General features: G+C 42.9%; 1 protein-coding gene across 5 annotated transcripts in view; it reads right to left on the bottom strand.

The window, feature by feature from the left end:
- The window catches only part of arhgef12b (Rho guanine nucleotide exchange factor (GEF) 12b), a 42,822-nt gene that overhangs the window by 1,886 nt on the left and 20,679 nt on the right, over window positions 1–20,257 (bottom strand). For 2 of the 5 annotated variants that reach the window (XM_046839939.1, XM_046839942.1), the window contains exons 2-38: window positions 18,565–18,585; window positions 17,346–17,440; window positions 16,499–16,540; window positions 14,404–14,502; window positions 13,699–13,748; window positions 13,379–13,436; window positions 13,098–13,294; window positions 11,902–12,021; window positions 11,675–11,800; window positions 10,954–11,079; window positions 10,768–10,866; window positions 10,577–10,687; window positions 10,377–10,475; window positions 10,244–10,286; window positions 9,873–9,978; window positions 8,876–9,013; window positions 7,995–8,027; window positions 6,907–7,021; window positions 6,711–6,822; window positions 6,374–6,592; window positions 6,153–6,294; window positions 5,652–5,687; window positions 5,408–5,565; window positions 4,923–5,069; window positions 4,737–4,822; window positions 4,526–4,651; window positions 4,326–4,440; window positions 4,133–4,233; window positions 3,659–3,736; window positions 3,501–3,576; window positions 3,085–3,252; window positions 2,917–3,004; window positions 2,433–2,489; window positions 2,209–2,303; window positions 1,532–1,786; window positions 1,018–1,263; window positions 704–924 (exon numbers count right to left, since the gene is read on the bottom strand). In XM_046839939.1, coding sequence (XP_046695895.1) covers window positions 704–924; window positions 1,018–1,263; window positions 1,532–1,786; window positions 2,209–2,303; window positions 2,433–2,489; window positions 2,917–3,004; window positions 3,085–3,252; window positions 3,501–3,576; window positions 3,659–3,736; window positions 4,133–4,233; window positions 4,326–4,440; window positions 4,526–4,651; window positions 4,737–4,822; window positions 4,923–5,069; window positions 5,408–5,565; window positions 5,652–5,687; window positions 6,153–6,294; window positions 6,374–6,592; window positions 6,711–6,822; window positions 6,907–7,021; window positions 7,995–8,027; window positions 8,876–9,013; window positions 9,873–9,978; window positions 10,244–10,286; window positions 10,377–10,475; window positions 10,577–10,687; window positions 10,768–10,866; window positions 10,954–11,079; window positions 11,675–11,800; window positions 11,902–12,021; window positions 13,098–13,294; window positions 13,379–13,436; window positions 13,699–13,748; window positions 14,404–14,502; window positions 16,499–16,540; window positions 17,346–17,440; window positions 18,565–18,585 — 4,204 coding nt within the window. The remainder of the gene's footprint in view (window positions 1–703; window positions 925–1,017; window positions 1,264–1,531; window positions 1,787–2,208; window positions 2,304–2,432; window positions 2,490–2,916; window positions 3,005–3,084; window positions 3,253–3,500; window positions 3,577–3,658; window positions 3,737–4,132; window positions 4,234–4,325; window positions 4,441–4,525; window positions 4,652–4,736; window positions 4,823–4,922; window positions 5,070–5,407; window positions 5,566–5,651; window positions 5,688–6,152; window positions 6,295–6,373; window positions 6,593–6,710; window positions 6,823–6,906; window positions 7,022–7,994; window positions 8,028–8,875; window positions 9,014–9,872; window positions 9,979–10,243; window positions 10,287–10,376; window positions 10,476–10,576; window positions 10,688–10,767; window positions 10,867–10,953; window positions 11,080–11,674; window positions 11,801–11,901; window positions 12,022–13,097; window positions 13,295–13,378; window positions 13,437–13,698; window positions 13,749–14,403; window positions 14,503–16,498; window positions 16,541–17,345; window positions 17,441–18,564; window positions 18,586–20,257) is intronic. The other 3 variants (XM_046839941.1, XM_046839943.1, XM_046839940.1) reach the window with 2 other exon arrangements.

The following is a 20,257-nucleotide window of genomic DNA, read 5'->3' as shown; positions in this document are numbered from 1 at the left end:
TGCTATGCAGTGGAACGAAGTAGTAGTAGAATTCGTTTTTGGAGACACCCGTGAATATTTCAAGTGTAGTTTTTATTACACTTTTCTGGCCACAAGCTTCAGGATCTTTTTGCATTAGTAATTGAATTGAAGGATCGTGTTTTTCAACCTTAGAGAGTTTCATTTAAATCAAGGTTTTGATGGAAATAGTGTTTGCCTCATCATGGACCTGCCGATCGGAGTGAGCTCCAGCGTCGGAGAGTCCGGAAAACAGAGAGGTGGAGGATGTTTACAGTAAAAGGAAATACGAGCCTAAATAAATCGACAAATGCTTTCATTCAATACTATTTTTATCTATAGCATTCTTATTATTTTAAATCGAGCCGGATTTCCATTAGCTGTTAGCTTTTGTGCAGAACCAAACAAACATGTTGAACACTGAACATTGTTGAATGGGACGTAAAAGTCATTTAAAATTCATTATCTTATTTATGATTTTTTTTTTATGATGTAATATGGCAACTTAAATAGGTTTAGTTTTCCACAGATGATATTGTAATTTTAGCAATAAAATTTTTTATCTTTCTAAAAAAACAAAAAGAAAGAGACCCGTCTTATTTTCTCTTGTACATTTGTTATTGCTCTTTAATAAAGAAAAGGTACTTTTTATCTGATCACTATGAGATCTAAAAATATAATGTAGATTTTTTTTAGTTAGGATTACCTTCAGCTGCTGGAGGTTGGCCTGAAGCAGGCGCAAGTGGGTCATGATCTGTCTGCTAAAGTTGGGCCCTTTGCTCTCAGAGGAAGTCGAGGACAGGAGCTTCTTCAGGTCGATGCCAGAGTCTCCTGCTGCTGTGCGCTCGGTGCTGCAGAGCTGCCCGTCGTCATCAGTGCTGCTCTCGCCAGAACCGCCGTAACCCTCCAGCACCATGTAACTACCTACTGCCGGAGGGAGGCAGGGAAAGAAGAGAGATATTTAAAAATGCTACGCTAGGCTTTGACTTTTAGTTCTGGGGGGGTAACTGATCTCCTCACCAAAGTCCTCTGAGGTTTCGAAGAAGCCTGTATCTCCTGAAGGCAGCTCGTGGCGGTTCTCCGTCCTGGCGTGTGCCGTCTCCGTTCTCTCCGCGCCGTTCTCCACTGAGCTACTGGGGGCAGCGTTTTCCTCCGGGCCTTGCAAAGATCCTTCCCTCAATTCAGGCAGCTGAGTCTCCGCCCTCTCCCTGTCCACATCCTCCTGACCGTCCATGTGGTTAATCAGGAGCTGTCTCAGAGTAGCCACTGAGGGAGAGACGATTAGAGGTAATTAACAGCGGCTTAAAACGCTTTCAAACAGAGCAGCATGAAAAAAATCAACATAAGGACCAGTGCTGAATTTTCCAGAGTATGGAGTACATAAGGTGGCGCTAGACGTAAACACAAGGCACAATGAACAGCAGTACTACTGTATCCAGAGGTACTAGATACAATAAAGGATTATTTTGTGCATCACCACCGCAGTTCCTCAGTGTGGAATTTGGCATCAGACTGAGAAACAGACTGAACTCACAGGTTCGAAGCGCCTCGTCCGCCATTAGCGGAGGCAGATCTTCTACAGCGATGGCGTGCCTCGAGCCCTGCTTCAAGAACGGGAGTCTTTCGGCAAGCTCCGTGTCTAGGAAGGCCTCCTCCTCCTCCTCCTGAACCTGCAGCGAGTTTGAGCGCTCAACCTCTTCCTCTGCCTCTTCCTCATCATCTGACTTGGTGTCAAATGGGTTGCTTCCTGCTGCAGGGAGCTGGATGATCTCTGAAGTAGCATCTTTTTCTAGGCCAAAAAAAGCATTTTGAAAACGAATCTACAAACAAAAACTGATCAGCTTGAGCTGGGTCCTGCATTCATCTGAATACAATTTGTTATAGTTTATATGGATCATATTCACATGGACAACAAACCAAATACAATTGTCACAAGCCACAATATATATATGGGGGTGAAAGCACTCTTCCCAAATAGTGGATCAAGTGTGTGGTTTGCAGTTCTCAAGTTTTACAGAACATTTAATAAAAATAAAAAAAACACATCTTGGCCATTTTAATTAAAAATCTCAGTGGGTAATTCATAAATATGGCCCTTTCATTTTTTACAGCACTCATTTGCATATTGTAGGCCATATTCTAACAACGATTAATGAATAATGCATTCCGAACATTCATTCATTCGTAATTACAGCCTCATCAATCAGGTACCTGGGGACTGGACGCTTCCAGTAGAGATGCGATCTGGATCTTTGTTCAGTTTCGGCATACCAGTGTTCATCTCGTCGTCAGCTTCCCGCTCCGGGCTGCAAACCAGTCGGACATGTAATTAGCCATCTGATTTAAAGCGATGACCGTACGCGAACAAAAGAAGGCAACTGCCAGTGTTACTTGTTTTCCAGGTAAAAAAGAATGGTTGGGGTAATGGAACTCACTCGTTCTGAGGCAGGCTCTTCATACAATCTGCCCTTTGCCCGATGAGGTCGTGCCACCTGGACAACAGAAACATAAAAAAACAAAAACAACACTAGGTTAAAAAAAGACAAATTTTCAGTCAAAATTCACTGATCCTGAATCTTGTGTCTTTTTGAAACTGCTAAATGCATTGAATTTTATTGCTTATATTGCACATGACATCATCAAAATTTGGATTCTGGTAAAGCCATGGGTCCAGTTTGTAAATTTTTATTAGTCTGTTATATAATAGAGAATTTAAATATAATTAAATGTAAAGGTTTTTTATTTATTTATATATAATAGTTTCGTCTCCCAAACTGGTGTAATCACAATATGGTTCTTATCACAGGTTTAAAGAACATCCAAATTTCCCCCAATGAACAATATTGGTTTCTTGAGGGTTATCCATGTATCAGATGTATCTGGCTTTGCACTTCATTCCCATGGAAGGACCAAACTTACGTCTTCTGCTCGGACACGGTCTGCGCCATCAGCTCATAGATCTGTGCCCCGTAATCCGACATGGACACTACGAAGAACGCTTTGTTGTCTGTAAACGGCATCATAAACGCACAGTTAATACAGACTCTTTTGTTCTCTTGTTCATTTTCATTTCCTGTTTGAGCATACCTGTTGCTACAGAGCGCACCAGGACGGTGCTGAGCTTGATGATCGGGCTGAAGATGTGTTTTGTCTCGGCCGTGCCTGCCAGATTCTTACTGTGGCACTTCAGGATCAGCTTTTCATCCTGCCTCTGGAGCAGCACCAGGATGTCCTCTAGCAGGAGCGTGTAGAGCTCTGAGCAACACAATACATGCTTGTTAGGACAAAGCATATTATGAGGTTTTTTTAACTGTTATATACTTTTATGTTAAAGCGGCAGTGTGTTATTTTTTATTTTTAGATAGTCTTTATCCTCCCATCCTCCCCCACACACACACACAAATAAATCTGGGCCAGTAATATACACAAATATAGATGTAAAAGTGAAAAAATAAAAATAAAAAACCCTTTTTTCTAACACTAATGCTTTCTCCACTCCTTACCAATAGTCTTGTCTTTATTCACTTTCCAAGAAAGTGGTCCCTCGTGCACCATTTTCCGTTTGGTCAAGTTGAGGTTCTACAGAAAAGGGAGACTTTTCTAATATACTTTCACTACAGGCCATGTGACTGTAGAACAACAGTGAGGGGTCCATGTTTACCTTAAACTCTGCAATCATAGGGTACTCGCTCTGCTTCAGTGATGACAGGTCCAGTCTTCTTTGGTAGTCTTCTAACCTCTAAAACATGGAAAAACATATTGATATACACACATACATACAGTAATCCTGTTTATCGCGGTGATTACGCTCCGAAACCACCACCCCAAAAATACTGTTATGCATACAGTACTGTATTAACATTTTTACTTCCTTTTATAATGTATAACTTTAATTTTATTAATAAATTTCATTATGTCAACATAAAACTCCATAAAAACAATTCCCTATAAGTTTTATCGTCTATGGTGCTCTCTGCGAGAGACCGGGAAAATCAGCTAAACAAATGTTATGTGGCAAATGAATACATATATATATATATATATATATATATATATATATATATATATACACACACATACATACATACATACATATATATATATAAGGCGTGAAGCCTTGCTGTGGTCTGCTCACCTGTTTGTTTTCAGCTTCTTTGACTTCCTGGTTGACGTGGTTGAGGATCTGCCGGCAGCATTCGCAGGCTCGTTTCACTTTGCTTTTCTCTTCGATGTCGTCTGACAACGAAACAGACACACGTTATTTAGGATCATTGGCAAGGGGGTTAAAAGTCAGGAAAGGATGGGGAGGAATGAGGAGGGTTTGCTACCGGTGTATTTCGCGATGTTCTCGAGCAGAAGCGGGTATTTGGTGAGTCTCTGCATCTCCACCGGGATCATGTCCTTCAGCTGGAGCCTTCGACATTGCCGATTGCTCTCGGCATCCTGTCTCAGGGAAGACAAAACGAGCTTGATTACGACGGCATTACGCTTAAAAATCGACAGGTTTTCGTTAAGGTTCAAGTCTGACCTGCACAAAGGCAGCAAATCGTTGATCCTTCTTCTGCTTGCTCTTGATAAGCTCCAGAGCAAAGGGCTGGTTACTGCAGAAGGTTCCTACTGCCCGCTTGATCTTATCTTCTTCCGTTCCGCTGAACTACATGCAGGAAATGGTCAGCGAAATCTATATTTTTTTTATAATTTAGATAGAAGAAAGAGAGAAGGTGCATTTCTTTCCTCACCCAGGACAGCAAATCGTCTCCTATGAGGTCCACGACTGTCGTCTCGTTCTTCTTCCGAATGGCCGTCATTTGCTCTGTTATAGACACTAAAAGCAAAAAAAAAAGAAACGTATAAATATCAGTCATCGTCTTTATTATAATGATAAAACTGCGTTATTGTGAGGCTCTGTGTTTATTTTTCGATACCGTGTAGCTGGACGATCTCTTCCAGGTTGGCGAAAATGTTTTTGATGTCTGCAGGGGGCAGTATAGTCTCTCGGCTCATCCTCTGGTAAAAGACGTTGTCCAGGACCTTCAGCGTGCGCAGGTGAGCGCGCTCCGTGTAGAACAGTTCTGCACAGCCGAGCAGGAGAGATGAGTGAGAAACATACCAAGGTGGCATCGAAACGTTTCGAGACTAGTTCTGTAGCACGCCAACAGAGGGCAGCACGAGGCTGCACGCACAGCCACAGGGAGCACCGACCTTCATAGGTATATGTGGGAGGGACAGACCGTCAATAGCAAGTTCCACAGCCAGGACGTCTAAGAGAGGACATTCGGCAAAAGCGACCGGACCTGTGGCGTGCTAGTCTCGAAACGTTTTAAAACCACCTCGTAAAACACGCAAGTGGAATTTGTGATTTTGTAGCACCCGACGACTAACATGTCTGAACGCTCGTGCGATTCCTCACCATTGATCACTTCCTGCCTTTTGATCTCATGTTGCGGCAGGAGCGCGAGGACGTCTGTGCTCACCAACGTCTGCCAGTGAGGAGGGTCCTGCTCCGGCTCCACCTCAAACGCCTGATCGTCCTCGCTCTGCACCTCTCCCGAGCTCAACAGCTCCATCCTACAAATTGGAATCAAGTGATTTTTACATACCTCTACTATTACTACTACTACTAATAATAATACTAAGGAGCTGAGAAAGCCCACCTTCTGAGCGGCCGTGGCGTTCCTCCATCGGGATTTCTGTGTACGTAAAGACAAGTAGAATGAGGTTACTGCATTTCCCCATGTCCATTTTTCTCTCCAGCTCTCTCAACATGTCCTAATGTCCCATAACTCTTCCGTGAAGTCAAATCAGCCTCCGATCGAAGCATAGACTATTCGGGGTCACCACTACCGAGTACCATTCGGAAATGGCAGGCGGAGTCTTGGCGAAAGAGCGAAATCGGAGTGCGGCAGTGTGTACTGACCACTCTTTTATTTATTTACTATGGGTCTCCGGAGCAGATGAGCAACAGCGGCAAGCTTTTCTTTTCGAAAATAATAACCCTGCATTTATGAAGAGGTTCACACATCTGTCCTGTTCTATTCAATTCGGTTCATTTAAATTTGTATAAAAGAATGTAGAAGATAAGTGCCTAATATGTACTCATGATATATATTGTCTATATTATTTATACACTCGTAGATGCAAATTGTACAGTCCACCTGTCCATTTCAGGCTCCTCCTGTTGGAGATGGTCCAGAGGACAGGTGAAGTCGAAGTGCGTGACTGACGTAGAGGAGTCCGGTCCTTCACCCTGAGGGCCGACCTCTCCGAGCCTGGGTAATGCTGATGACGGAGTAGCACCTGAATAAAAAAACAGGATGAAGACGCCTAAAGCAATAATTGAAACACTGCAGAACAATGTGAGCGATCAACCCCTCACCTGATTCTGACTCTCTGGTTGTGCTGTCGGAGCTCTGTGAGGGGGAAGCGCTGAAAGGAGGGGAGCTGACGGCGCTCGTGCTGCCGTCCGGCCCTTCGCTGGACTGACTGCTCCGTGTCCGGCCTGCTGAAGGTGTTTCGGGCGGATCGGTCGTGCCTAGTGAGATCTGCGACGGCTGCTTTTGTGTCCGCTGCTTGCTCTGCTCTAGAGCCTTGGTAACTGTGTGCACACCAACAGGCCATCGTTCAAAAATTTCTATCAACTAATAACATTTGGCTTGTGTAACAGCCAGTACATGCTATTACACATCTCATTGCTGACTGGCATTCCTCCTTACTTGAGGAGACGTCTGTCCTGCTGGGCCTTTTGTTATGGCCGCGGATGATCTGGAAGCGGGATTTCTTCAGCTTCTCCTCAACGCTTCCGTCCTTCTCCGGTTTTATCGTCTTCTGCTCAAGGTAAAAGTAGTAAATGGAAATATCTTCAGGGGGTTAATGCTGAAGTGTAGCGCAAAAGAAAGAACAAACACTTACCTTGATTTTAGGGAGAAGGTTTATTAGCTTGGGCTTGGGCTCGAAGCCCCGAGATTCCTTCACCTTGACCCCGAGGTGCTTCATGTAGGCCTGGATGACGAACTGCATGGCCGTACTGAAACAAATCGAACTCGTCAACAATAAGCGTATCGGATTTGCTGCACATACGATTATTATTATTTTTTTTTTATTTAACAAAGTGCCTATAAAATTTTGCATCATACTTATGGTTACATTAAAAATCTCGGAGAATTAATAACGTTCAGATAAATTGAATTAAATACATTGAAGTCAATGTGTTCACACTTTTTATACATATTCAGTGCAAAACTCTAATTGGGGAATTTCCAGAGACTGACACTCCTTTCGGAGACTGCAAGTTTTACAGCTCAAATGTTAACCCCTGCCGGGTACGAAATCGAGGGGGAAGTACCGCAACGGAAAACACTCATGCTAGCATGTTTAAAAATCCCAAAACGATCATTTTCGCTCTAAGTTTAGCTGTCTGGCAAGCATTCCACTGTATCCAGACAGACTCCTTATCGAACATTTACTGACGAGATTGTAGCACCATTCCACTAAACAAAATATATTTTGTTTTAATTCATTTAAGTACTCTTCCGCCCTTGAATCTAGTCTTGTAATTTCTGACCACCAGGGGGCGCTAATGTCAAACGTTAAAAAAAAAGTGACTAACAGTTGCTGGGGAAGTTTAAGGGAAAAAATAAATAAATAAATGCTCTCATTTAGCCATGTGGGGTGAAGGAGGTCGTGGTGATTACGCAACGCCTGGCCACATGCTGGGTAACAGCACCAATATTCCCTCCAACCTTCTGCTGAGCAACACAAGCCTCCTCTCTCCTCTACCATCTGCCCACACACACACACACACACACACCCACCCACCCACCCAGCTCCAGCATGTTCACCATATGGACGAGGTGTGGATCACGGTACTACGTGTAATGCCGTAAATTAAAAGGAAAGTAGTAAATAGTAACTAGTAAATATTAGACCAGCACAAAACATGCAGTTGTCCTTGTGTGCCGATGATGTCAAGTGTAAAGCGTCAGGATATTTCCCCTTACCACTTCTCCTCCTCGGTAGCCGATGGCGTCAACCTGTGAGAACAGAGCGAACACACATAGGCATCAGAGTTTTACTTCTTGATTTTGCACTAAAATAAGAACACGTTTATGAACAGGGTTTTCCGGGAAGGCTGACGATTACTGGACCCCTACTGTCGCTTTGCATATCTTTATTTATATCTGTGGTGCGGTCTGTTACTCTAATATTCCTCTGCTGGGTGTAAGACCTCACTCAGGTCACTAAATACGGTCCTGTTGTTTAGTAACGGATCAGGATTTGTGTGCCTCGCGTCTGCGTGAGCGAACTGTACGACAAGCGGTCGCTAACTCGAAAACGACAATGATAATCCGTTTCCGGAGGAGTCGTCGGACCGCTTTCCGAGCCAAGAGCCAGGGCGAAGCGTCTCGTCCAAAAAAAACACAAAAAACAAACAAACCGCAGTAGGTTTGGAAGCTTCTGTCTTCTGATGCTATCGGGCTTCTGAAAGGACACGTGTGAAAGACGAGAAAGCTGTCTTAATCTGCTCCTTAAACTTTCCTGTTCGACACGTTCGGCTCCCGTCGCGCTCGGCACGCGAGAGTGCCGTGGCCTCGGATGTGCCCCGGGGGGGAAAGAGTTGAGTGAAGAGATGTATAGTTGTTTTAATTTGCAGTTTTATTTTTAAATATATTAGAGAAGTTTCATAAAAATTGTCCGTACAACATTTTTTCTGTATGTACTTCTGAAAGATGATGTATATTTCAATCAAAAACAGGAGAAAACTTCAGGATTTCATTCTGAATGCACCAGAGGAGACTCATCGTTGCTAAACCGGCTCTTTACACAACATCCCTGAGTCTTTCTGTGTGTTTGAGATGTGTGCTCATGCATGATCACTTACAAGACTTCATTGATCTTGGAGATGATATGCTCCGAACAGGAGCGCTCTCTCTCCAGGGCCACGCGGTCTCGCACGCGCTCCGTGTCGAGTCGGCTGAGCTCGGCTTCAGCCAGAGTCAGGCCCATACTGCGCTTCTGCCTAAAATTAAAAAAAAGAAAAACTACACGTGTGCACATGATTCCTTACATACTAATACGATTCATTTTTAACTTCTCTACCCATGACAATATGAGGATGAGATGAGCAACAGTGGAATCGGTTTAATTAAAACATTCAAGTGTGCTGATACTTACTTCATAGGGTTCAAACAATGATGAATGCACTTTTTTTTTTTACTTCAAGCTGCAGTGTGAAGCAACTAGAGGTCGACCAATTCATCTGTGCTGCGGCAAATATATTTATATATTATATGCATATATAGATCGAATTAAATGATAGTTTTTTCGGGTTGCATTAAACCGTACGAGACCTCTAGAGGCGAATCACTGATGCCACATGCTGTTTATTTGAACTGCCTTATTTATTAATTTGGGCTGTAACTGGTTTTATTTATTTGGAGAATGCGAGACCGTGAGTCTTTTATTTTCCTCAACATTTATCAATACAATTAATATATATGTATATCATATAGCACATTTTCATAATTCAGAAATTTTTTTTTTTTTTTGTAAAAAAATGTCTACTATTTTAGATGGGGTATGTGTTTTTTTTATAGCGAATCTATATTATAAACGGATAATTAATCGGCCATCGGCAGTAAAATCCACTATCGGTCGACCTTTACATTAACAGCCTTTGCAGACGCCCTTATTCAGAGCGCCTTTCATTTTATTTCATTCAAACAACTGAGCAGCTGTGGGGTTAAAGGCCTTGCTCAGGGGCCCAAGAGCAGCAGTTTGGTGTGGCTGGGATTTGAACTTATGACCTTCAAGTCCAAAGTCCAATGACCACCAAGTTACCACGTCTAGAAACAACAGTGTGTGTGTGTGGCTATTACCTGAAGTCTTCCAGATGTTTCTGGATGTCAGGTAGAAGTATGTCCTGTATCTGTTGCACATGCTGTCTTTGAATATCCTCTGGAAGTAAATCAGGCTTCCATCGATCTACACACACACACATTTACATTTCTGTACACTGACAAGCCGAAACACTTAATTATTTCAAATAATCAGTGTAAAAATCTGCGCTTTGTCTCACAGTTGGAACCTCCAGTAAAATAACCTACAACCACCTTCCGTCTAATCAGAATCCCCCGCAAAGCCCTGCTATGACTCATATCGGCGTTCGGCCACGACACCCAAGAGTGCAAGTTGCGTAATCTAACCTAAACCCGGAACAATAACAGAGGCAGAAACTGCGTGCACTTACCCATGTCAGCTGAGATTAAATCTGGCACCGTAACTTTCAGTTGCTGGGTGGAAAATGAAAAAGTAAAGTTAACCATGATGTGCGTTTCAGCCTGAGATTGCACCTAGCGGGAATGTGTTTGCAACCGGCTCACCGCTGATCGGTCCATGAACGTGGAGTGAAGCTCCCCGAATATCCGCCGCGTCTCTTTGGGGTTGCTCTGCTTGTAAAGCTCGGCATAGAGGTAGCACAGCTGGGGATGAGTGAGATTAACCGTATTTATTATTTAATTTGAAAAAAGAAAAAAAAACAAAAAGCCCCATAAATGTCATAAAAAGGTGTTTTATTTTGTACCAGAGGTGCAGGGTCGAACTGAGAGACCACGTGGTGCAGGAAGGCTGCAAGATGAGCAGGTCGAGACTTCAACAGCTCTATGGTCTGAAAACAGCTACACTGACCGTTCATCTGTGACAGATAAAGCAATGAAATCTATCAAATCACTTCTTCAAAACCTCTACCCAAGAAATAAAGAATAAAGTCGTCACCTGCTCCTGTTCGGTGTCGAAGTCATCGTCCTCAGCTCCGATGATGGGAGGAGGCAGACGGGACGATGGGCTCCCCACGCTACACGGATAGTTTGAGTCCTGCCCATGTGATGCGAGATAACCTTGTTAGGGATGTTAGGATAAAAATAAACGTAGGACTTAATGAGAAACGTAGGGCACGCTCACCAGGTCGACTGCATCCTCGCCATCGGGAGACGGGCACGAGTTGAGGCTGACGCGCAGCGTCGACTTTGGGCTGTGGCATGGCGTGTCTCTTTGGTACATGCTTTCTGGGATCATACTTGGCGTGACCTGTGGGTGTGTGATGGCAGAGGATATTGTGATATTAAACCTAAAACATGCGTAAACTCGTACAAGAGCGGCAAATTACGACGAAGATTAGTATTGGGTGTCATGTGACACAAATAATATCAAGATGGCTCATGTCCCATACTTAATTTACCGACACGATTTAAAGGGTCTTGTATTCTTTTTTTATTGATTTTTACATTATTTCATTATAAATTTTATAAATCTACATCTACAGACACTAAAATATAAAAAATTTATTCAAGATTCAAAAAATGTTAATATACAGGGTAAAAAAAATTTATAAAAATACAAATCTCCAGAATCTAAAATGTAAAAAAATATCTATTTATGTCTAAAGTGTACACAAAGTTTTTTTTTTTACTGAGTCTGTGAATATAATAATTTGTTATAATTTTCTTTATAAAGTTCTCATCTTTTAATGCAGACACATTATTCCACATTTAAACAACTAATTTAAAAAGCACATCATTGCTGTTTCATAACACAGCTCTAATAAATAAAAACACTCATCCGGAGTGACGTAAACAGAAAACGAATAAGTGTGTGGTGTTAGCAGGTGTGTTGCGGTGCTGACCGGTGCCGAGTTGCTGTTCATGGGGGACTCTGTGTCAAAGTGCCAGGATGGAGAAGTGTCCACGTCTCCTAACCCTCCTCCTTTCTCCGAGTCTCCTTCCCCCGGCCTCGGAAAAAGCAGGCCATCCTTCAAACACACACACACACACACACACACACACACAATTCAGAGCGATGGCCTGAGGTGCAAACTAAATCAGGATGGAGTGTGTGAAGTTGGAGAAGTACCTGGCCAGCCGTGGTAGCTTTGCTGAGCTGGCTCGGAAGTAGAGGAATGTGCTTCTGGGCCTCCTGGATGTCCTTCAGTAGTCTCGCTGTAGGGTTTCTGCTGTACTCCTCCTTCATAGCCTACGGTTCATACACAGAGGAAGCAGACGCTGCGATTAGCTCCGGCGGTCTGTGACGACACCTTCACCCCGGTTCCCACAGAAGAGGATGTGAAATTGTGGATCACAGAATGTGCATCTATTATGTTCCTTAAAGTGACTCGCAGTCGATAATGTGTCAGATTATTAAGAATAGCTCCGCTCGCTTCTGCATTGCGCTTTCCCAGTGTTAGAAAACTTTCTTCTGTGACGTAGGTTTGTTTTCCGATTAAAAACGCCGCGTTCCCCATCAATAAAAAGCATCCAGACCTGGAGAACAGGACACATGAGTCGATCTCTGCGGCTCCTTCGTCCGCATCTTGCGCGGGACATCGACTTTCTGATTAAATGCTCAAACCCTGTCCTCCTGAAACGCCACACCCACACCATGAACATGGAAAGCTAGCTGGATTTAGTTACAGACTACGACCAGCATGATGGCAAAAAACGGCAGGTTATAAAAGAAACTGTGAAAGAGGAAACGAGATCCCGAGACTGAAATATAATAGCAGAATTTAACGTCCAGGGATGTTCCTCTAAGATGACACAGACCTGCACCCCAACCCCCACCCCATTACAACATACACAATAGGGGTATAAAATGAAACTAGAGTTAGCGCAGTGTCACAGTGGTAAATTAAATATTAAACACATGAAAACACACTTATATACACACATCTGTGTTACCAAAATGCTAATTAATTTGAATTTTGTGTAATCACTTTCCTTTGTGCCAATTTAATCAGTAAATCAATTTATATCTTTTAATTTTTATTACATTTTATAAAATATTTTTAACCAAGCAGGCTTAAGAATTGTTTTTAAAAAGTAAGCTGTTGATGTTCACAAATGTTAATAATAATAATAAAAAAACTGTTAATATTAAAAAGAACGCAAGCAATTTTTTGCATTTCTTCCCCCAAACCGTACAGAAATTGAACCGACGTACCAGACTGTGAATTTTGTGAACCGTTACACCCCTAATACTATGATCCAAGTGCGTAATTGAAACAAAAGACAAGATGTGTGTGTGTGTGTGTGTGTGTGTGTGTGTGTTACCCATGCGGGTAAAGGGGAGGTGATGCGCTCGGAGGGAGAGGTTGAGGAAGAGGATGAGCGCTCTGCTACAGTGGGGCCGGGGGAATAGGGGGAGCTGAGGGACGAAAGTGTGTCTCCATCTCCTTCTCCCTCTGATAAGGGGATCTGCGGCAAACCCGGGGGTCTCCCCAACACCGTCAGAGCCACGTACGAACCCGCTGTAAACACACACACGCGCAGTATAATAAACACAGCGTCGCATTTCCAGGTACATGATGTGCTCCAGTAACCGATAAACTTACATTTGATTAACTTCACAACTTCGACATGATTGGAATGTGTTACTAGAGTCCCGTTGACCTGAAATGCAAAATAAATACATAGAATTAAAAAGAAATCTGATCATTTGACTAACATTGAGCAGAAGACCCTAGATCATTTAGTCATGTTTGTGTGTTACTGCAGTTTGCCAGGAGGGGGCGTAAAGATGCGAGTCTGTGTGCGTGTAAAACGGGAAAAAGAGCTCGATCTGACAGGTTTATATGACTCGAGGAATCTTAAATCTTCCGGCAAAATGAATGAATGATTTCATAGTTCACTCGTTCCATATGATACAACTTACCTTGATGATTCTGTCACCCGTCTGAACGCCAGCTCGCATAGCAGCTCCATCTGACAACACGAGAGACAAAGGGAGGGGATGAGGGAGAGGACAGAAAGATACAGAGGAGGAACCAGAAAAAGAGAGAGATGGAAGAGGGGACAAAACAGAAAATAGGCGGAGAGAGAAATGCACAGAGGACAACACAGAAAGCATGGCAGGTTGAGCGGAGATGTATAGGAGAGAGAGTGAGATAGCGGAAAGACGTAAGACAGAGTGGAGGAGACGTTTAGAAAGAGACAGGAGAGAGAGATGTGAAATGGAAACGTGGGGAGAGACGTCGAGGAGACAGTGACAGCAGACAAGAGGCAGGTAAAGGGAAGACGTATAAGAAAGACCGGTAGACAATAAGAGAAGTCAATAATGTTAAACAGAAAACACACACAGGAGACAGCAGAAGAAAGAGACAGACAGAGGGGACACATAGGAGATGTGGAGAGGAGAGACAGGCCGAAGAAAACAAGACAAAGATATAGAAGAGACAGAAAAATTGAGTAGAGGAAAAAAAGAGAGACAGAGAGACAAGACACATTGTAAGGACTCAATAAAAGGAAATAATGAGCTTGTGCTTAGTTTCCAGGATGGATAAATGATTGATCAGCCTTAATGAGAAACACTACATGAAGAAGTGAATAAACAGAGGGATGAATCTCCTCTCCAGCTCACCCTCTTTAACCAGCTGCACAAATACTGGATTATCGCCGCTCACCGTCAACCCGAAGCCATTCTCATCCTTCTGGATGATCACACACCTCTGGACAAGCCCTGAGAAAGAGGGAGAGAGGGAGAGAGAGAGAGAGAGAGAGAGAAAGGGAGAGAGAGAGAGAGAATCCCTTTTAAGTATCCCTTATGAATGGTCACAGATGAGTGTAAAAGCTTCAAGCCAAACAGGCACAGTCTCAGTATACACACACACACACACACACACACACACACACACACACACTAATAACTTTCATTATGCAGCTGCAGTTTGTGTGTACATGACTGTGTTCACTCGTTCATGTGAAGTGACAATACAATGTCTTTCCTTCCCCCACATGGAAGCACACACCATTTCCAACTTAACATTAGTGTGTGTGGGTGTGCGTGGTTGTGTGTGTGTGGGTGTGTGTGTAGTCTCTCACACACTTTGCTTGACCTAAATCACACTTCCTTCACACATCTTGTACTGAGTGCATGGATTAAAGCTGGGTCAATGCCCCCACTCAGAGTCATCCACCCCACTCAGAGTCATCCACCCCACTCGGTGTCATCCACCCAACTCAGAGTCATCCACCCAACTCGGTGTCATCCACCCCACTCAGAGTCATCCACCCCACTCAGAGTCATCCACCCAACTCAGAGTCATCCACCCCACTCAGAGTCATCCACCCCACTCGGTGTCATCCACCCCACTCAGTCATTCACCCCACTTGGTGTCATCCACTCCACTCAGAGTCATTTACCCCACCCCTAATGAAGCATGGTGGTGGGTGTGTTTTTGCTCTCGCTGCTGTGTGCCCATTCAAGGAGTTCCGCCCTTAATAATGTCATGGAGAGCCATTACATCACTTTACATCACTTTCTGAAACATATACAAACTCGGAAGCACAGAAATACTCCACCATATGTCCAAATGCTTTGGCTTTTTTTTTTTTTTTTTACTTTGGCCATCTTTAGCATAAGAATCCTACGGTGGCCGAGCAGTGCAAGACACTAACAAATAGACACGAAAACAAAATAACCAAAAAGTGTAAAGTTCTCTGTTTACTTTAAACTATTTTATATTTTGATTAGTGCAACATTGGCAAGCAAGGAGAAACTGTTGTACTTCCTGTATATCTTGAATGACAGGCGTCTTGTCCAATGATCAGTAAGTGTTCCATTCACAAACTATACCTAACCTTTTCCGGTTTGTCTGAATTGTCATCATTTTTTTTCGGATGTTATTTTGTTTTCGGATTTGTTATTTTGTTTTCGGATTTGTTAGTGTTTTCTAATTTGTTAATGTGTTTTGCACTTCTCGGCCACCGTAAAATCCAACTCTTAAACAGAATACATAACACCAAATATATAAAATAGCATTAGACCCCCACTTTAATCTCAATGGAAATACATAGGATGTGTACAGACACTAAAAAACAATGTTAGCACACAAAAAAAAATTCAAATTAATATTTCGCCTGCCCCAAATGGTGTGTACTTAAGTTGTAGGGAGCACACAATGTGAACAGGAAGTCCCGGTTTGCAGGAGACTCCTTCCTAGTCACACCCTGTTCGAATTCACAAGTGTATTCCAGTTTGACGCTAAATCCCTGAGTAATCTTTTCCCAGCACCACTGAGACCAGCCAGGCGGGTTAGTACGTATCCAAGGTGGCATTTCGCTCGGAGATAAACCTCAGGGTTGATTGAATTGATTCTGATTTTAATTTAAAAAAAATTAATAATATATTCTAGTCAGCATAAAAAAAAAAAAAAAAAATGCACACTTCTCCATAAAATGCTAACTCTGCAGAATGAAAGTCAGCCCGGTTCCATTAGCATGACACAAACACTTGTGTGTTACGCTAACCGGAGTTAGAGTGAAATAAACAGGAGTCGACCACATCGATCAGACCTCTGAGAGGACTTGCTACAAACCCAGTGGAACAGGAAAGCATGCGAACGAGAAAATGAGGGAGTGAGTTAATAAGAAAAGGATGAAGATGCAGAAATGAGAAACACCACAGCAAAAACACACACGCACACCCAATGCAGCGGCCTTCAATGAACTCTTACCACACGACTCGGGCCTTCGTTCTACACTCTGCACAGGCAGCTCTAAAAGCAGGGATACATGCAGGACACACACACACAAGTACACAAAATGATGAGGTAAGCGAGGTAAGCTAAATGCATTGAAAGGGAAAAAACAAAGCAACAACACAACACATTTCTAGTGTAGCAAGTGTACAGGAGCAGAGGAGCAGACAGAAGCAGTTTTTGGCTAAAAGTGATCAGACTTCTACTTAAAAACAAAGGGATAAATAGATTATATGCATATATATATATACACAGTGGGGAAAATGATTATTTGATCCCCAGCTGATTATAGCCCATTCCAGCCTTGTGCAGGTCTACAATCTTGTCCCTGATGTCCTTTGATAGCTCTTTGATCTTTCCCCTAGTGGTAAAGAGTTCTTTATGTTCTCGTCCAACGTGGGCATGAAAAGCACAGTTTAGTACGGACCAAAATAAAACTATTCTAAGCACTTGGACTTCTCTAATGAGCTCATCTCCTCTCGTTGTATTTTCCACACAAACACTCAGGAAACGGTTTCTCGTTCGCAGCTGTTCGGCGATGATGCGCACGCGCTCACGTGTGACTCACGACTCCGTCTGGACTCGGGATGCCACCGGTATGATGCTCGGTATCTCGATAAACAGCTTTCTACACGTTCTGCCATGGGAATTCACACCTATGACTCGTTATTTGTCGCAAATCAAAATTGGTAGGTGAGAGGATTCTTTCGTAATCGGAAAACTATTCCGATTTGGCTCTAAATTTGAATCGCTCGGCTCATTTTGCTGTCAAAATAAATAAAAATAAATGAAACCCGTCATGTATACGAGAGCAGACTCTTACCTGTGGGGTCAAAGTCATGTGTGGGTGGTGCGGACACCTTCTCGCTCTTGGGTTTCTTGTCGGGGGGGTGGTCCTTGTTGATAATACTTCCTGGTCTGCACACACACAGACACACAGACTTGATTACTATAGTTCAGATTAAATAAATAAATAAATAAATAAATAAATAAATAAATAAATAAAGAGAAACAACAATGTTTATTAGTTTTCATCCGCAAATTACATTTAATTTAAAATTAATCTGTGCAAATTTAAATGATTATGCAATTTAATAAATATAATAAAATACATGTATTGCATTCATTCGATTTATTCTATTGTACTTTTCTATATTTTATTTTTATAAAAATGTATACAATTTTCTATATTATTTAACCAAGGGGGCATTTTATTTAATAATCAAAAATAAACGACAAGCAATTTTATGTTTTCATTTATTCCCCCAATCGTACCAAAATGTAACCAAATGTACCAAAACCGTGAATTTTGTGTACCGCTACACCCCTAATATATATATTTGTGTGTGTGTGTGTGTGTGTGTGTGTGTGTGTGTGTGTGTGTGTGAATGTACATATTTCAGCCTACACAGAACCTTGAGTCAGATTCAAATGTACTCCAAGTTCGGATTGGTATCTGATATGTGGTCATGTGACCTGGGGGTGAGTCATGTGGTCAGTGTGTGCATGTGGGCTGATTTGAGGGACAGGTGCGTTCACATTAAAGACAGCTCATGTGTGCATCCAAGTCTGGGCAAAAAAAACAAAAAAAAAAACAAAGGTGACTGCGAATGTAGCCTGAAGAAAGATCTTTTGGAAGAACGATGTTTATCTCTCAGGTACAACTTCAGATAATTAAAGACTCTGTGCCAAGCTTATTCACACGCCTTCCCTGCGCGTCTCCAGCCTGCGGTACTGTACGTATATTAAAAATAAACGTTACTATCGGCACGTTACGGTGCACACTAAACCCCCGAGGCGGTGCAGCTGCATGCCTGGTCGGAATCCCGAGTGCGACTGTTGTGCAGAGCTCCAGTATCTCAGACATCAGTGTTGTGTCTACGTGCTTGAAACCCCACAAGCCTGTGACTCAGCCCCTTCTTATCAGCGGCTCGTCGTTTAGCTGTGCGCGCGCTATTCTTCTCCTTAAATAGCAGCCTGACGCAAATTCGGCATAGGAGCATGTGTGGGGAGGGGGGGAGGGGACGCTGCTCTCGACTCACCTGGTTGGTTTTTTGGGAAACCTGCAAGACAGAAAGGAAAAGTTGTTAAAGCGCAGATCCATTCACAAAAAAAAAAGGTCAATGTAAATTAATTCAAATGTCAATGAATGTAAAAATTATATATGTAAATTAATGCAAATAACAATAAATTGTACAAAGCAGTAAACCGTAGATCAGCACATGCAATTCGAATGAAACATTTGAAAATAATAATTAAAAAAATTGTTCTAAGCGTCACCTGCTTTAGCTAAAGGGGTCGAGACTTTGTTGCCATGGTGACATTACAGCACGATGGCGTGCTTTTGAGAGGAAGAAACTTACACCCATGATTGATCTGACATTTGAACCAAGCGTGTGCATGCATGTGTGTGTATATTTTGCTACAAGTTTTTAAGCACTTGTTTGTCTGCTTCTTTAAATTGCATAATAAAAAAAAAATTCAATGGAAACACAATGATTAATACATTCCTTAGCAGCAAGGGGAAAAAACACACACACACACACACACATCTGTACATATATACACATTCTCTATAACAATGCAGCTCAACGAGGAGGCCTGAATGATTTCCCACTACGATTCATCAGAAAATATTCACATAAACGAGCCAAAACAAGTGAGCAAGAGAGAGAGAGAGAGAGAGAGAGAGTGAGAGTGAGAGAGAGAGAGAGACGCAAAGAAAAACAGAAAGCGATTTCTTCACGGTGACATGCCAAGCGACCACTGCACAAGTCTGCACTGTTTCTATGGAAACGCTAGTGTATTAAAAAGATAAAATAGCTTTTAGACCTTAAGACACTTTATTAAAGTGCATCTTTCGTTTCACTGATATCACCAATGTAACGCAGCAATTAGCAACATTATATCAAGCAGAAGAAGTGGTCAGTTATCTAATCACAAGAGTGCAGGAATGCTGTGTGTGTGTGTGCGTGCGTGCGTGCGTGCGTGCGTGCGTGCGTGCGTGTGGAGGAGCCTCTCAACAAAAATAGCACGGGCGTCTTGTCCTCCCCTCTCTTTTTCTCTCTGTCTGTGTGTGTGTAGTGTTGCTCTCTCTCCCTCCCCATGTCTTCCCTCAATCCCCCTTTTTCTCTCTCTCTTTCTCTCCCTGTCTCCCTCTCCATCTTTTTCTATGTATTTTTCTCTCTCCCCATGTCTCTCCCCCTCTGTGTCTCTCTCTCTCTGTTTTTCTCCTCTTTCTTTATTCATGGCCTGTCTCTCTTTGCCTGCCTTTCTCTCCCATGTGTCTCTCTCTGTCTCCCTCTCTTCATGTCTCTCTCTCTCTCTCTCTCTCTCTCTCTCTCTCTTTTCCCTCTCTCTCCATCTCTCCTCTTACCATGTCTCTCTCCCCTCTCCCCGTGTGTGTCTCTCCATCCCCTGCTCTCCCCGTTTCTTTCTCTCTGTCTCCCTCTCCATGTGTCTCTCCATCTCCCTCTCTCCCATGTGTCTCTCTCTCTCTCTCCGTCTCCTCCACCATCTCTCTGTCTCTCTCTACCCCATGTCTCTCCCCTTTCTTTTTCCACCACTTGTTTCCTATGCCTCTCTCTCTTTCTCTCTTCCTATCTCTCCCCCCAATGTGTCTCCCTTTTTCACCCCCTGTCCCCCCACCCCCCTGTGTCTCTCTCCCTTCCATGGGTGGTTTTTGTTTTTGTTGCTGTTCCTTCCCCTCAGCGGCGTGGGGAACAATGGTTCTCG

The sequence above is a fragment of the Silurus meridionalis genome, chromosome 25 (assembly GCF_014805685.1).
Source record: "Silurus meridionalis isolate SWU-2019-XX chromosome 25, ASM1480568v1, whole genome shotgun sequence".
Classification (NCBI taxonomy): domain Eukaryota; kingdom Metazoa; phylum Chordata; class Actinopteri; order Siluriformes; family Siluridae; genus Silurus; species Silurus meridionalis.
The sequence above is the reverse complement of the archived record's forward strand: the minus strand, read 5'-3'. Positions and strand labels throughout refer to the sequence as shown.